At 37.2% G+C, this 18,423-nt stretch overlaps 1 protein-coding gene across 1 annotated transcript; it reads left to right on the forward strand.

Moving 5' to 3' along the window:
- Positions 1–14,445: 14,445 nt before the first annotated feature.
- Positions 14,446–16,836, forward strand: LOC124160325 (cuticle protein 19-like). Its single transcript, XM_046536156.1, has 3 exons — positions 14,446–14,511; positions 15,437–15,520; positions 16,539–16,836. Exons 1-3 carry the CDS (start codon positions 14,497–14,499, stop codon positions 16,749–16,751), a joined length of 312 nt encoding a protein of 103 aa, XP_046392112.1. The 5' UTR covers positions 14,446–14,496; the 3' UTR covers positions 16,752–16,836.
- Positions 16,837–18,423: the final 1,587 nt, after the last annotated feature.

An 18,423-nucleotide genomic window follows, 5' to 3' on the forward strand; every position in this document is an offset into this window, starting at 1 on the left:
GAACTGTGGAACATTCTGTGTAACGGTAGTTAGATGTCTTACTGCTACTATAACTATACGTTCAAAATTTTGGATCGTGTTTTGCAGCACAAAAATAATAGCCATTTCTTAGGTATGCCATCAAATTAATTTCATCACAAACACAATCAAGTATGGCAACTATATTGTTACATGATAGGAAAAGTCCTCAGGATAATGACGAGCGAATCAATTACATGTTAACCAAAATATTTTTTTCTGGGAAAAAGCTTGAGTGCTAGAATATAATATTTTAAACGGAATCATTTAAGTTTGAATACAGAAATCAGTTCGTAGTATGAAATCAGCCTTACTTCAGCTCAAGTTACCTCGAAGAATATACACTCAAAATTGGTATCATTGAAGATGAAACTCTTCCGGATTTTGCTCCACATCGGAAAAACGAATTTCATGAGAACCGGAGCAATGCCCGACAGAGCAAAATCTTCAATTGCATCAACTCACTGAAGCCTCATAAGAATTGACCACCTTTTCCTATTTCTTACTTAAAATTTTAGATTGCCGCTTTTTTCGCCGTAGTGGTATGCGCTTCAGCAGCTCCTGGTCATTACGGTGAAGGACACCACGTTGAAAATTACGTAAGTATTCGCATTGAGTGGCAATTTAGTCGTAGTTGGTTTCGTACGTTACCAAAATTATGGTTAACTGATCATATATGACATACATTGCAATCAATACTTTCAATTATGACGATTAAAACAATCAAAATTCACATAAGGTGTGCATTATACACTTAGCTCTAACTTAAGGTATTGAACTGATTTTTCATTTTAAAAAATTCCCCCCAAGTCGAACAATAGTCAGTATCACTAATTCATTGAACATAACTAGAGAATATTAAATGCACTCAAATAAACCCAGGACACACTCTAAATCTTGATATCTAATTTATTCAAGCTTTCTAAATACTAAAATCGCATCACTAATGGCCTATATTTTACATACGAATAATGGCTTATTCAAAGCACAAAATCTACAGTTAAGGTTTCGTTTATATTCACAAATATTTTTAATCCTAGGCTCACCCTAAGTACAACTTTGACTATGGCGTGAGCGACCACAAGACTGGAGACCAGAAGAACCAGTGGGAGACGAGGGACGGAGATGTTGTCAAGGGTGCTTACAGCCTCCACGAAGCTGATGGCACAATCAGGGTGGTCGAGTACACAGCTGACAAGCACAACGGGTTCAACGCCGTCGTCAAGCGACAGGGCAAGGCCGTGCATCCCCAGCATTATCACGTGGCCCCACACCACGGAGGATACGGAGGTACATTCGCTGGAGGATATGGCGGTGGCCACGGGGGACATGCGTCATCCCATGCTAACGGAAACCTCTACGCCTATGCTCACCATGAAGGACATCATTACTAAAACCATGCATATTACTATGTCACTAATGATACATCAACTACCATCATCGTTTACATGAACTTCATAAGCAACATCATAAAATTTTGTATAAATATGTAAATATTATTTATTTCACAAAATGATTCAAAATAAAATGTAATATACACCGTTATTAAGAATTTTTCATATTTTTATTCCACTCGATTTTGGTTAAATTAATTCCTTATGGTAAAATATTAAATGTTTGTGAATTACATGATAATAACATGTAAAAGAGGAGTAATAATGTAGAAAATTAAAATATAATAATGTAACAACAGAATACGGGTATTGAATGGTAACTTTTAAATTTGAAAAATGAAAAGAAGACTTCATTGACTTCCACTGACTTATTTCCTCAGTAAGGCGTTTCGATCCATAGAGGTCATTATCAAGTACAAAACCTCTATGGATCTCTATGGATCACAACATGTCGTACCGAGGAAATAAATCAGCGGAAGTCAACGAAGTCTTCTTTTACTTTTCAAACATCAAATTCCACATAGTTGAGCCTGATAGTGTTGAATAACTTTTCAATATATTCAGGAATTTCAATTTATTTTCTTATGCTCAAACCACTAAACAATAATGATTTATGAGTTAGGGGGGCTTATTAATATGAGATAATATTCAAAACACGACGGATTTCATGCAGGTAAGGTGTGTTTTGGTCCACCAAACAACTCATACGAGAATTCGGTCATAATTTTTCCTTTAACCAGTTTTAATGAATTTTTCAGTAAGAAAAAGTTAAAGAATACATAAATTATGTTATAAATTTAATTTCAATTCGCAGAAGGTCACTCTTAAATGCTAAGCTACCCTAACACTGGTACCGGGCTTGGTTGGACACCACCATGGCCGCCGAGCGTGCGTTCCCTGCATCAATATATAAACTAATATATAAAAAGCAATGTTTTATCTACCATGAGGTGGAATTAAATAGCAAATGGAACGTGACTCCTAGGGTGGGCCCACAAGGATACGCTCCTGGGGCAGGGCCTATAAGCACGAGGCTTTTTACCTCTGCACCGCAGAAGGGGGAGTACAGGAAGGAGAAAGGAAGGAGGCGCCGCCACGATAGGAGTCCGACGACGCCTCCTGGGACGGGATAGGGAAGGAAGGGATGGTACGACGAATCCCGCACCATCACAAAGGCGGACGGGTCCTACCACTAGCGAAACCAGGAAAACCATTACTGTGTCAGCGATTTTAGAGGATTATTCTATGAGGAAGAATAATCCAACGATCAAATCGTTAGATGGAATTATATAGCAGATTAAACTTGCTTCTTCAATACCAGCGCTATCATAGCTGATGATCTACGATTTCTTGATGCCGAAAAACATGTGCTTTACGACGGCCATATAAAAGGGAATATCTAATTAATCCGGAAAAAGCATTATTCATTTGTGTGCTAAGTAAATTTTAATACCGCATCTATGGCAAGATATTTCGTTTAATAGCTTCATTAAACGTGACTCTATTTAGAAATAGGTCTAAAAATTGAAACTTTTTAATAGTTTTGAAGAAGAAATAAATATCCATTTTATAATGGAATAATATATATTTTTTTCGCCGCTTCTTTCTTCTATCTTGTAAGTTCCATTTGAAAAATGCTTCAAGAAAAACAGCATTTTGGCCCTTGAAAATTTCAGGATATTCTTGCCGTATTACTCTGTATCATAAACCAGCATATTCACCTGTGTATTATGAATATTGTATAAATTTTTGTCCGAGAGATGGGAAGGTGTTGACAATGGTTTAACCTAAATTTCCCTCAAATTTCAATATTGTAGCATCAGATAAACTCGGTTACGGCTTAAGTTGCGATCAAAGGTCTCTCGCGGGATTCTCGCGGAAAAAAACTACCTGTGGCCACTTTTGAGTGCCCAAGAGCCGATTATTTCTCTTTCGAAATGCCGCGCCTAACTGAAAATTGGGTTCCAAGATGAGAACTTCTCCTGGAGAGTCACATAATCAGATTTACTTATAAGGCATTTGATAAGAGGCGTGCCTGGGGAAGTCAAAATATTAACTTAATGTAAATCATATGAAACATAAATACCCTAGCATTAATGTAAATGATAATAATATATGACTTTAGATTTAGGCTACATTTAAAAAATAACGAAAAGGTTGTGGTTCAAACAATAGGAAAATATTATGAAAACGGCACAGAAAGAAAGAAAAACACCTGCAAAATTATGAATTGATTCCAATCTTGCCCTTCCCATCTGCGCAATTATATCCCCTAAGAGCTATTTTCATTACAGTTTCCTCTTTTCACGATCAACAGAAAGATAATAAATAAAATAATGTGATTGAACTGAAAAGTAGTTTTCAAATTTGATCCTTGATAATGTACTCTTTAAGCCTGTTGAGCGGTACTGATGATCGACTACCCTATCAATAGGTGCTATTAGCATAAGTAGCACTCTTTATTTATGTCCTGATTTAATTTTGTTTGCAGGAAATAAACTCGGCGTAATTTACTTAGGATGCATTGGCGATATAATAATAATTTTAATGGACGAAAGAAAATTTTCCCAACTTTTTTTACAAATATTTTACAAAACGTATTGCTATAACGGTGGCCTGCAAGCACGTAACTTGTACTTTCATCGAATTTGTTTAATTTATAACCACATTATGCATTCAAATGTAGCCGAAATAACTGAAAAAGAAAATATTCGATGAAAAATTGCACATATTTTTTGCTGTTGAGACAAATAGTAATAGCTAAGGTAAACTTCTACGAATGAACTTTTTATTTTCCATCAAATACATTTTAAAAAACTAAAGCGGTAACTTGTAAAAACTGATATTCCTTAAAAAATCTAAGGCAAATTTTCTAGATTGCCAACAATCAGCCTTTGGAACCAATATTGCGGTTGAGCCCAAAAGTGAAATATTACTGGACCACTCGAGCACTTCAAAGAAAGCAACTCATGCACTAGAGATAGTGACCGGAACCTTAAAAATGTTGAAAATCAGAAAATGATGCCGGCCATTAATTTTTGACTGTTGAAATTGGGAAGGCGCTTTTCCATACTTCCGTGTCAATTTAATGGCCCATGCACAAATGAACTCTTCCTGATGCCTTCATTAGGTATAAATACAAAGCTTGGCCTTCCCCAAAGCCACTCAAATTCTTCCATCTAGAGGGATCACTTCAACAGAATCACAATGCAGTTTACCCAGGTAAGATTCCATAGTCCAAAAACGCCTTAGGAACAGTTTTGCAAAATTTTAATCTACTCTGTACCGATCGTATACTGTATGATGGGGTAGCTGATTAATTTCCTATGAAAACAACCTCTAAAGTAACATAACAAATCAAGAAAGTTTCATTTTAACCCCTCAAAAGTTTCTCCAAATCACAGCTCTTGGCGATAAAATAATGAAATTCATGACGTTTTCTTTAATTTGTCATTAAAATAGCGAGCCCAATTAATAGGAAACAAAACTTCCTTACAATGCTTTAGTTACTTTTTGCCTAAAAACATGCCGTCTATCCAATGCATTAAGTGTAATAACATCTTTCCCATTTATAGGTAGCCGTCTTTTTCATCGTCTTAGCCGGCATTTCAGCAGATCATAGTCACCAAGGAGAGAACCACCATCATGTCGATTATTACGTGAGTAAAATCAACAATAATGACGTTCATAACACTAGCGAAGAATGAAGTTAATTAATTCATAACATTTCGTTTGCAACATTCCTTCCTCAAATTATCAGATCACAAGCAGAATATTAATTTGCCTAAAGCTGTACAATCCACACTAGCTTAACTGTAACAGAAAACGCAACAACTGCAACGTAGCCAACAAGTTAAGGGTGCTATACTACAATACTCCGCATAATTAAAAATAAAGAATAATGCGCATAAGTCATACTATTTTTTCCACTTGCTCGCTTTACACTTCAACGGAAACAATCACGCGAGCCAGATTAACGTGAAAAAAAACGAATTTGTATATTAATTACTTGAGAAGAGGATTGTGATAGTGATTCACCCCGTATACAAGACACCCTGACACTCACAAATTCTTTTATCTACAACCAAAGCTATGTTGACTGCTGTTGATGCCGCCAAGCACATTACAAAACGCTGATAAAGCAGACTCGAATAAAATATTGCTTTGAACGTCCCTGAAAAAAAATCTTTCAAAATATTTTGGTAAATGAGGACTATTTTCTTTTCTAGTAATCCAATCCTGTGTGAACTTCATTAACGAATATTCATGCACCGTTCTTATTGACCCCCGGCAAAAGACTTAATCGCTAATTACGGTGGAATATTCACACAAAGCTGACGAAACCTGCGATTATGAATGATCGGTACTACGTGTAACAAATACGACCAAGATTTGAACGTTGCTTAAATCACGGGTGCAATTAATTTTCGTAATTACGACGATTTTGGAGATTTTAATTTTAAATTTCATTCCAGGCCCATCCTAAGTACAATTTTGGCTATGGCGTGAGCGACCACAAGACCGGTGACCAGAAGAACCAGTGGGAGACGAGGGACGGAGATGTCGTCAAGGGTGCTTACAGCCTCCACGAAGCTGATGGCACAGTGCGTACAGTCGAGTACACCGCTGACAAGCACAACGGATTCAACGCCGTTGTTAAGCGACAGGGGAAGGCCGTGCACCCACAGCACTACCACGTGGCCCCGCACCACGAAGGATACGGAGGTGCAATCGCTGGAGGATATGGCGGTGGCCACGGAGGGCATGCATCATCCCATGCTCACGGAAACCTCTATGCCTACGCTCACCACGGTGGACACCAGTACTAAAACTAATCGTTTTACGCTATGCATCACTTAATTCACATATCATCCTCATTTTCTACGAAGTACCGAGGTTACAGAATTTTATTCAAATGTCATCGTGAATCGTATTCATTGGAAGTCTATTTTTTGTACATTGTACTGAGCTATTGACTAAGAAATATTTCATATAATCACCTTGAAATAAATTAATGAAAATAAAAGGAAGATTGTATTCTGTCATTTTACTTACCTTGTTGATGGTGGACATTTTTAAGATGGGTCGCTGAGAGCAACTCTAACGTTATCTCATTCCAGTATCGAGTTTCATGCGCAAAAAGATACCACTTAACCCTTTAACGCCGGAATATTTTTTTTCCTCCGATTTTTTTCCTCTTTTCAGGGATTGATCGCTATTTACTTAAAAACATATAACCCAAATATTATAGTAGTATGTGCAGTGGTTTCATGAAAATGACTTGTGTCCATATGATCACGCTAGGCGGATACCGTAGCAGCAGCATCCCCGCTCGCGTAATTCCACTCTTCGAATAATCACTGCATTTATCTTGCTCCCCGGATAGTCTTTGAAAAATATAAAACATATCAATTTTTAAGTCATACATATTTGTTCTTCTGGACAAAGAATTTATGGTATTAACAAATTAACCCATGTCATAAAAAATATGTCATATGGCCATGTCAAATTAACACATGTCAAAAAGGCATTAACGTAATGTGAACAGAAAATAAATATATTTTTTGTGAAAGTTTGCAAAACATGGTACACAGAGCCCTAAGCCATATTTCACACATTGGGTACGAATAGTACTTTGGCAATATTCACCTGCACAGCGTTGTCGATTGCATGGTTCAATCAAATGGCCAATACCGTCGAGGCGAATTTCATCACTTACTCGGACGTGGATACTACTATTCCTTGATATCAAAGGCCGCCCTACAGTGATAGGAGGATTTTTGTATTTTGTCAGATACACTTGGACGATGCTGCGACGAAACTGTAATTGTGAGAGCGTTTTTCCTGATTTCTTATGAAGAACCCACGCATTGTTCAGTGACACATCCACTAGCCAAGTGAATATGCACCACCACCAATTTTTACCTCTTATCCCTATTCTGTAGTAGGACACATTCTCGTCCATTCTGTCCGTTCCCCCCATGTAACGGTTGTACTCTGAAATCACTGATGGGCGAGGAATGCGAACATTCCTCATTTCTGCCCGTGAAAATCGCCGCACAGGAGCTACGGGCTGAATGCTATGGCAGGTGGTAGCCACGCGAACTGTGGAATTGTCTACCCACTTTACCAAAAGGATGCCGTCCTCCTTACTGAGGCATTTATCATAAAAACCCCTTTGTTTATTGCGTATTTCGTTAGATGGCACTATTGGACAGTCTTTTGGAATACGGTTTTCTCTAATAGTTCCAGTGGCTCCATAGCCCCTGGACCTAAGCTCTTTTAGAAGTTCAAATCCGGTGAATAAATTATCAAAAATAGTTTATAGGCAAGGTTCTTTTTTTCTTGTGGAATTTCGTCCAGCATTTGTAGAAGAGGTGCAGCACATTTCCCTAACATTTTCTCGTACTCAGAATTTGATGCAGGGTTTCTACCTTGATAAACATCAAAGTTCACCAAATATCCGGCAGTGGTATTTAGAGACCATACTTTATAGCCAAACCTAATAGGCTTACCGCGTAGGAACTGTTTACACGGGTGTCGTCCAAAATATTCAATCATGCACTCATCAAAATCCAGGTGCTCCTCAGGACGGAACATAGCTAGAAATCGGGTTTTCAACATAATCATAATTGGCCTCAGTTTCCACATTTTATCTTCTGCATTAGGCTGGCAATTATTTGCACAGTGTAAAAACCTAGATATTTGTAAAAATCTATCGCGGCGTATAGCATTCGCAACAAATTCATTACGTAATTCACCAGACGAATCCCAGTAATCACGTTTACTGGGAACATTATTATAACCCGAGAGGATCAAAATTCCCAGGAAGACCTTCATTTCAGCAGCTGTTATATTCAAATTACGAAACTTCTGCAATGCGGCATAATCTTTCGACTGCAAAATTAGGAAGTTGATTAATTCATCATCAAAAAACAACTCGAAAATTTCAGTAGGCGACTTCTCACCAATGTCACAATAATTTGCGTCCAGAAATAATGAATTTTTTACAGAGATCTTCATCTTTCCAAGTAGGCAATACTCGTTTCACTTTCTTCCTCTTTGAGTTTACCCGTTTGTCACTCGTCTCAAGCCCATCACTTTCACATTCCCTTCGTTGAGTACTCACTAATATTTCAGCACCTGCTCGAAGTTGACGACCAGACAGATTATCAATGAATCCACCGCCAACCTCCTCCGCTGAATCTTCGTCAGATAACACGTTACTCTCTGGAGGTTCTATGTAGATGCCTAAAACATCGTCCTGGTCATCTTCCAGTGCAGACAGAACTTCTTGAAGAGTCATTCCTCTAAAAACAGTCGCATTGAATCAATAATCTATTAAGATTTCAATTGTAATTGCCGTGGTAAATCTAAGTATACTTACCTATTAGAGTTCATTGTCTCCGATGCACGTGTATCCCACTCGTCACGTTCAATATTGAATATAAAGCGAGTGATTGTATTATATCTCACAATCAGCCTTTTAGTAGCCTCAGCCAACGTCTACCTCCTGAAGGGACCCACACATCAATGAAATTTCAGTCGAATCATTACACAGAGAAAAAAACCGTGAAACACCTTTGTTACATTGTAAAACTCCACACTTCGGTTTCATGGCTTTCTGACTGATATTTTTACATAATAGTATTGCATGACTTATTTTATTTGTAGCTACATTGTAAAGGAGAACCTAGATATAATTTGTAGCGACGCTTCAAACGAGAGTATTTACAGATGTGAAAATGTGATCCAAAGTAGCTTCACTGCAGACACGCTAAATAATAATCGGTATACAATTCTTCACTCGCAGCCATGAAGTGAAAAGAATAACATAATAGCTATGAAACACCAGTGCCTTATCACATTGTCACGAATGAGAAATACCTTATTACCTTTATCGAAAGAAGCGTTCGTAAGGCTGCCTTCCCCGTGGAACTCCATTGCTACGGTATCCGCCTAGCGTGATCGTACGATCACGGGTACAATTTCTTCTAAATAATATTATTATTTACAAATATTTTATAAAAATATTATTATGTAGATTACATTGAAGTATTCTAAGCTCATTAACCAGAATGTATCAGAATTAAAAGAAATTGTACTATGTAGTTAACTGAAGTCATGCATTCACGCGGAGCAGTGAAGGGTAGACCACCACTTTAAGAAAGCTCTGTATCAAAAACGTTCAGTTGAAAGGACTTAATATTTCGTCATTTGGACAACAAATGTATCGAAATATTGTTACCAAAAACCCACAACGAAATTTTGAGAAATGCGGAAGGGAGGGTTACGTGGAGCAAGAAATGTTAGCTGTGATCATATGAACACGCTAGGCGCTAAAGGGTTAAAAATGCATAAGGTTAAGAAACTAAATGCTTATTGACGTTTTGGTCACCCACATTGTGTAGAACCGCTTACCATGGTAAACATCAAATCATCAACATAAAAACGTGTTCTGTATCATTAAGTTTTACAAAATTATAACTAATGTTACTGCTTTTAAGCTGTCACCATTTTCCCAATTTGTTATCCCTTTATTGCATGAGCATGGATAAATTATATTTATGCTGAGCTTAATTTAATTCCCTTACAATCATCCAATGTTTCGAATTTTCGCTGAAATTTGCCATAACAGAATGCGAATGAAATTTTGAGCGAGAATACTAACGAACATAATATTTACAAATATTTTCGGACTCTTCCATTCGATCACCTCATTTTTCTCCCAATTATATCGGAATGCCTTGACCTTACCTTCTCTTGATCCTTGAAGTCAGGAGTTACTTTAAATCAAATATCGCCGGCCCTGATTGTAAAACTTTTTGTCGAATATTTTCCCAAAGAGGAAATTTGTACATATATAGGCTAGGTAAATGTACCTCCACCGTCGTGTTGTTCCAATTATGTCACTTCCATCCTAAGCCTCCATCCCTAATATGTAGACTCTATGCGCCGAAGTCTACTGGGTACGAAAATATGACGTATAAGAGATCCCTGAGGAGACGCAAATAACCCCAATAATAAGACCATTTGCGCTACAGGGAAGAGTAGGGAAAGTAGGGTGGTGAGTGACTTGGTATCGGCATTAACTTGCTCTAAATATTAGAAGACCCGGAGAAGTTATTATGACTGTTTTCGAACATCAAATGATCTCCTCTTCATTCAAGATGGTTAAACATTGTTGATATTTCGTGACTTTTGATAAATTTTTCTCTTCCGATAACCAGTCAAAAATTTTTATCATCGCCTGCATGATTTAAGAAATAATTTATGATACACCAAAAAGCGCCAGAGTAGTCCTTTTGACTGGTATTATTAATATTCTGCTTGTATGGTAAAATCAGATTTTTTCTAGCATTATGAGAAGCGGCCACGTAAATAGAGTTAATTCACAACTGATTTTCTGCATGTCTCTATATAGCTTCTCTTTTTTAAGCTATTCAGTTGTATTACAGGATAATTCAAGGTCTATCTCATTTTTTACGTAAAAAAAAAGGTTCAGTTGATTTTGAAAAACTAAATAATTTAAAAAATATATTTATTACTTGAAAATGTTTTAAATGTGAGTTGAAATAAATTATAAATTCAAAATAGAATGTAAAAGAGAAATTATATACTCAAACCACCACAACGAGAGAAAACACCTACAAGTCAAAATGACCGCTGCCGGCACTTATAGGTATGGGAAAAACAGCGCTTCTAGTGTTAACGAAAGTCGCCAAAGGGAACAAGCTTTACGTTCCGTCCGACGGACACTGTACTCGAAAGGCCCTCCACAAAACACTCAGGCTTGGATCGACCAGAAAATGTGTGACCGACCATGTGAAAAATCTCCACCATCGCCAGGATTTAAACCAGGTCCCTTTGGATGGGAGTCAAATACTAGTCACTGCCCCAATCCAATGCCCGAAAAATACCGTAGGACCGAAACATTGACCTTTGGCTCACAGGGTCAATGCGCAGACTACTACGCTATTCAAGCCCGAACATGAGAGGCTTCATCCAATATCCCTCGAAGTAAGTTAAAGACTACCGCAATAAATAAAAAATGCGATAGTAAATAATGCCGCGTTAATTCTCTAAAAATAATTATGATATATGATATTTGGAGGAGGCGACCGACAGCTAAGGTCATTTGCGTCATGAGGGAAAGGTATGGAAAGAAGGGCGGAGAGAAACCCGGCGTCGGCATTAGCCTGCTCTCAACGAAAGGCGGCAAGAGGACCACGGCTTTACGTCCCATCCGACGGACGGAGTGTTGCGTTTAAATTTTTTCCACACAAAATTCAAGCAGGGATCGGGCAGTCTCTGAAAATTCTCTACCACCGCCGGGATCTGAACCCGAGCCGACTAAGTGGGAAGCCAACAATCTAGCCACCACACCAACCCGATCCCCTTCTAAAAATAAAAAATAGAAAACCGTGAAATATCTAAACGAGAATGTTTGGAATAGATAATTAATGTCCGGATGAATAGCTGCAAACACTACCTATCAACTAATAGATGAAAGTACAACACAGGCATCTTCTCGAGGGCATAACATTGATCTATTAATTACTTCGTAACTAAAGCTTAACCTTCTATATATGGACAATAAAAAGTTATGTTTTTATAATTATTCTATATCTACAGTCAAAATATATTTTCATTTACTTTTATATGGGATAGTTACCATAGTTTTTGGTGGAATTATTCAAGCACAATTAATATCTGCAATGAAACCTCAAAATACCAGTATGTAGTAATAGGCTCTTTTTTCGTCGAGCGTTTAACATTCTAAGGCACTCTTCGAGGTCATCTTGTTCCTTAGTAAGGAACCTTTAAAATGAATCCATCTTTTTTTCAAGTACGTTAAGATATTTTTTGTTCTTTATATCGATGTTATAAAATTCATAAATAAAATCATAAAATATGTAAAATCTTAAATGAGATGTAGAAGCTACTTGAATTTGCCACTGCTGGTCCTAAAAGTTAATGAAAAATAATAATCAATGAAAATTGGCAATTCACCTATGGCGTGGTGCTATGAGAGAATTTACCTTTTCCTGAATAAAGTAAGTATTCGATTTTTGACACGTGCTCCATGAATAAACCGGCTAACTGATAAAAAGCTTTCATCTGACGATATGAAAGAGAAATAAAGGAATGGGTATACCTTTATTATGATATGATTATTTACTGACCAGAGGGGATTCCAGATCGAGTAAATAAATCGATGTAATATAGGTGTACGCATAGACGGATTTAGGTGGGGTAGGGGGGGCACGTGCCCCCCTAGACGCTCTAAAAGTAGACAAGATTTTTAATACGGTTATCATAACGTTAGTTTTATTTTGTATATTACGGAGCCTCAATCATTTCATTGAATATTTATAACTTTCATGTCAAAAGAGAGATAATGTTTGCAACAGTATTTTTTATTTTAAATCTCAAATATGAGAAGACCTGTCAGACCCTGTCCGACCCCCCCCCCACCCCCCAGAAAAAATTCCTGGCACCCTTGGGCACATGATAATAAGACTGAATTGTTAATGCCAATATTCACCATGAAAGACATCTCGGAGCCAAAATAAGGTCACTCCCATAAAAATATGACATCGTTTTAACAAAATCTTGAATATTTGAGACAAAATCTTCTGGAAATTATTAGATGATTTAGAAAAATCATGTCGCTCAAATCAATTCAAGTTCTTTTTCGTCACCAGACAAATAAATTATTTTTTCAATAAAATTGAAGAGGCAGATTATTGATGTATTCGAAATTAAAGCTGAAAGGCAATAGCCTTGTTTGAAATACCAACTGAAGGGGAACAACTCATATTGCTATAAAGAACTACTAAGTCCTTTTCAAACCTTTAAATGCTCCATTTATATTCACAATATCACTTTATGTCAATATATCTATGCGTAAACCAGCTAAATGCTAAAGATTTGGCGTCACGTAACTTACTGAATACATATGCAAATTGGTATTTATTTAGTTCTTACAAGACCACTTTAAGTTCCAAATTTGAAATAAATCGGAGTTTCCGGCTGAAAATTCATTTTTCTTTCATTGCGTTGATGTATAATTTTTGTGTTTAACTTTACAGTTTACCTTGGCCTCACAATGGGTTCGACTGACTAAAGATTCAACATATGATCAGAGGTTATTTTACGCATGAACGATTCCATGTAGTATGATTTCATATGCACTGACTCTGTCGCGTCTACTCGATGGATTGGCGCTGATTCTCCTTCCGATTTGACATTTGATTTACGAACTGTTTCCCGTAATGAATTAGCAATGTAAAACGATGGTCTAATCTACCTGCTTCACGGATTACTAAGAGTTGACTCTCTTAGGGTAGTAAAACAGAAACTGATATCAATGGTATCGAACGATCATCGATGTCCTCAATAATACATTAAAAACGTAAGCGAGGGTCTTCTCTACCTGCTTCACAGACTGCTAAGGTTTTACTTTCTTGGGGTAATGACGTAGAAGCTAAAATCAATGGCAATCAATCTCAATTTCTTTCTTACAATCGGCTAAAAATTAATCTATCCCGGTCCAGAAATGGAAAGACCCCAAATAATTAGACCCAAATTATAGACCCCCGCTTTACCTTTTTAATGCATTATCGAGGACATAGAGGTGGTGATATTGAGAATATAAATGAAGCATTAATAGGTTCCTCTCTACCTGCTGCAAAGACAGTAAGGTTTGACTCTCTTGGGGCAATAAAGCAGAAACTAAAATCAATGGTATCGATCGGTTATCGAAGAATCATCATGGCCAACAAAATTTTCTCAATTTCTGTCTTGCGATCGGCTGAAAACTTATCTATCCCAGTCGAGAAAGGGAAAGGCCCCCAATAATAAGAGAAGGACGCCCGAGTGCCAGTCACCGACTTTCCACTGTTGCAACAGGCGCACTCCCAACGCAAATTTTCGAGCCATATCACAGCCCACCTCTCTCCCCCTTCCATAGAAAGCACCACTGCATTCTCACGACGAACGATATATAAATGTGGTGCCTGTCCTCCAGCAGGTATCACTCCATTCCCAACCTCGTGAGAACCACACTAACAGCACTACAATGAAGTTCGCTCAGGTAAGAGCAGCGGGGTTTGAGAGCGAGGCCTAGAGTACTTTCCAATTAAAAACTTTCGATAGATTTACTTTTGAAAAAAAATTTTACACTCCTTATGCTCGAGATTCAAGAATAACTATTTGCATTATCTTAAATTTAAACTAAAAATTAACTATCAAAATCCAATCAGTCGTTAACATTAATGATAGCAGTTGTTTTGCTAGGTGTTACATTTTAATGAGAGAAATATATATTTTTGTGAACAAATTTGAACAAAAGCTCGATATTTAGCAATGTAATCATATATCATTGGGTGGTGGAAATTTTTCGTTTTAATTTTTGTTAGTACGATTTAATTGAGTGAAAATTAAAATTGATTTTTACTTTTACGTCCCCAAAATCAAAACTAAAAATCCACATTGTTTCACATGGACGACTCTCATCACATATAGGAATTTGTCGACTTACTTTGCATCCGTCAACACTCAAGGACTATTTCGCGCACCATAAATTTATCGCTGTATGAAATTAGTGAGACATTTACATCAGATACGTTACTAAAAGCAAATAACTAATCACTATTATCATGGTCGTTTTAAACGCTCTTGAAATATTTGTTATTTTAGCACGAACAAAGCAGAAGAAAGCGGGGAGTTATGGGGTTGAAACCCTTTAGATGTGATAGGAAGGTACAATTGTGAGTGAATCCTTTAACTGAATGCCCACCCGCTCAAATATATACCCCTACCCATTTGGGCCCACCAAAATATTCTTCCTAAGAAATGCGGGATATGCCTGACGAAGGGAACGTTTGAGAAAAAACCGTTATTATGTGACTTAAATTCAGCGTAGCATAAATACCTTCGTATTTTTGCAAAAGTACAAATGACCATCTCACACAAAATATGTACCTATACCCATAAATCTTTCTTTGTACCCTATCAAGGTCGCCGTCATATTTGCCCTTGTGGCCTGCGCCTCCGCCATTCCAGGACACTTTGGAGGAGAAGGCCATCACGTCGACTACTTTGTAAGTACCACGTGACTATGCTTTTCTACATTGATTAAAATCGTAAAACTAGTTCCACATACATTTTCCATTATAATATACTTACAAGTTTAATCGCATCCACAAAAGCTCTCAGAACTAATTACTAAGTATTGGATGAAGTTTTTCAAGGAGAATAATTTCGGACGTGAAGGTTAAACCCCGATGAAGGTTAAACCCTGATGCATAAAATTTTGAGGGAACAATAAGCTTTAACATACAGTACCTTTATATAATCACATCATTTGTGAACACTTTTATTCATCTGCCAATAATTTTAAGGTCAATTTTGTCAATTTTAAGGTCATCTATTAATCGTGAATTACGAAATCGAGGTGTAAATAGGGTAACAAAAACTAAAATATTGTAAAAATTGTTATAGTACTCAAAACGCTTGGTAATCCAGATTTCAGAAAGGAAAGAAAAATACTGACTCCATCGACTTGAATGTAAATGGAATATATTTAAGCATTAAATATCCGATAATTCCCCTAAAACTATTATTTTTAAGCATTATTTGGTGCCTATAAAACGGCTTTTACTAATTAAAATAGCGCTAATTTATGTGTAACTTTCAATGGGCAGGGAATCAACGGTATTGATGCCAAGTTAACTTTAGCTTGAAACCTCATATTATCTACAGGCTACTCCTTCGCGAGGAAGGTAAGAGGAATGTTATATCCAAATGACTTATCCTTATGGACTTCCTTCAAACCTAATCACCATAAAGGGAAGGTCAGGAGTATATAATAGGTATGCTACACATGTTAAAGCAATTAAGAGACGGTTAAAATGATAAATACTTCATTAAAACAAGAAATATGCGTCGGAAAAACATCTACCTGGCATGATACACATTTGTAAATGGGTATAAAATCCTCTTATTTAATGATTACCGGAAAATTACCTAAAGTACCAAGTTGACTGTGTAAGATTCAACCAAGAATATGGAATAAGTTTTTTGCTCAACAATATTTAAATATATTCATAAACTTTTCAGGCTTACCCCAAGTACAACTTCGACTACGGCGTGAGCGACCATAAGACGGGAGACTTGAAGAACCAGTGGGAAGCGAGAGACGGAGGAGTGGTCAAGGGGTCATACAGCCTCAAGGAAGGAGACAGGTCCATCCACAGGTCATACGTCGCCGACAGCCACCCAATTCCCGTGTACCACCACGGCCACGGCCACGGAGCATATGGCCACTACTAAACATCATCACGAGTCATCATCTCAACACTGCCCACCATCGATGATCACCATCCCTGTTAATCAAAAGAAATAAAAAAATGTTTTTGAAAACAACTCATGCTTTTCTATTTTCTCAATTCCCAATTTACTACCTATGCTTACAATACTACGATTAAACCATTGAGCAAAATTCTAAAACACAGGCAAAATAACTTTTACTACACGCCGGAAGGACTGTGGGTTCCCAAGTAAATTTCGATATTCATTATGCTAGCACTGTAAAAACTTATAGACTTATGTTCAACTACAAATGGGTCACAGAAAGAAAATCGTTCAGTACATTCAGCCCACTTGGCAACTCTATAGTTAAAATTTAACTTATTTACTGTAATTTTGGTCGATAGCAACCGTATATTTTTTTCCTTCATAGGAAAGCTTTTTTTCAATCATCATGTTTTACTATTAAAAAAATACTCGTAAAATAAGTTTTGATTTTATTACCTTGGTAGGTACAATGTTTCCTTCGTAAGAAAGCTTTCAGTGACCAAAGGGCTGTATTTGAATCACTCAAGGTACTTTCGAGTAGGAACAATTTGAACTCCGGGGTCTAAAATGCGACATTTGAGCTTTTTGCAGAGCTTTCATCAATGTAATTCAGCCCTCTTAGATGGAGTTTTTTTCTCGATCGGTATAATCGAAAGCACAGTCCCTGGGGGTGAGCTTGCAAATGATTACAATTATTCCTATCCGACAACTCCGAATCCGCTTGTTTTGGTCAAAGCGATCGTAATAATTTCGATTATTTTCAAGGACCTCAGCGTGTAGGAGCACGCAACCAACAATATGCACACTTGGAACCGTGACTTCCAAAGCAGCTGAAGATAATTCAGCGAAGTTAAAAAGAGACTTTTTCTGCACTTCATCAAATCCGCCAATTCAACGCTTCAACATTTGCCCATCGATATATTACCTAATGTAATACATTCATTGATAGAATGCAATCAAAGTGGAAGTTATTACTACATCATATGTAGTCATCACCACCTGTATACTAAATAGCTGTTCATCCTAGCTCCTTATAATTTTGGACAATTTAGAAATCATGTTTTCAATAAAAAAATAAAAGAAAATGTATAGGTATTTACATATGAGGCACGAAGACAGCAATGCAGTCGTATAAATACCCGCGATGTGTGAATTTCACGCGCTCACAAGTTTGAGTGAGGTGGAGTCTACTCTCAACCACAACTCCACTCCATAGTTCATTGTCTTATTGCATGTGAAAATAAGAGATCCGCATTTTTACGTTTTTCGATCCAATATCTATCTTAGAGCTACATGCCGCCAAAAATCGACCTCCATAAGTGTCATGCAGATAATCTTATGACGTCACCAACTTATACTTAGCGGGTCACCTCGTCTCTGTTTCTCCTTGGTTTAGTGTACGGTCCTTGTGTGGTCCGACTTTGCTTATTTTCTTAATAGAAACTTCATATTTCAACAAAGGTCCTCCCTAAAAGGTTAATGAACCAAAACTCAGTCGTGACCAACTCGGGAACAGTGGACGGCAATATTCGCGTAATTATATTTTACAGTTATGAGAGAGTGGCTGAAAAAGGAAGATTTTTTCATTCGTCGTCATTTGCCATTATCTACCGAAAGCTGTTAGTTAATGGCGATTTCGGTTCTGTAC

The sequence above is a fragment of the Ischnura elegans genome, chromosome 6 (assembly GCF_921293095.1).
Source record: "Ischnura elegans chromosome 6, ioIscEleg1.1, whole genome shotgun sequence".
Lineage (NCBI taxonomy): Eukaryota > Metazoa > Arthropoda > Insecta > Odonata > Coenagrionidae > Ischnura > Ischnura elegans.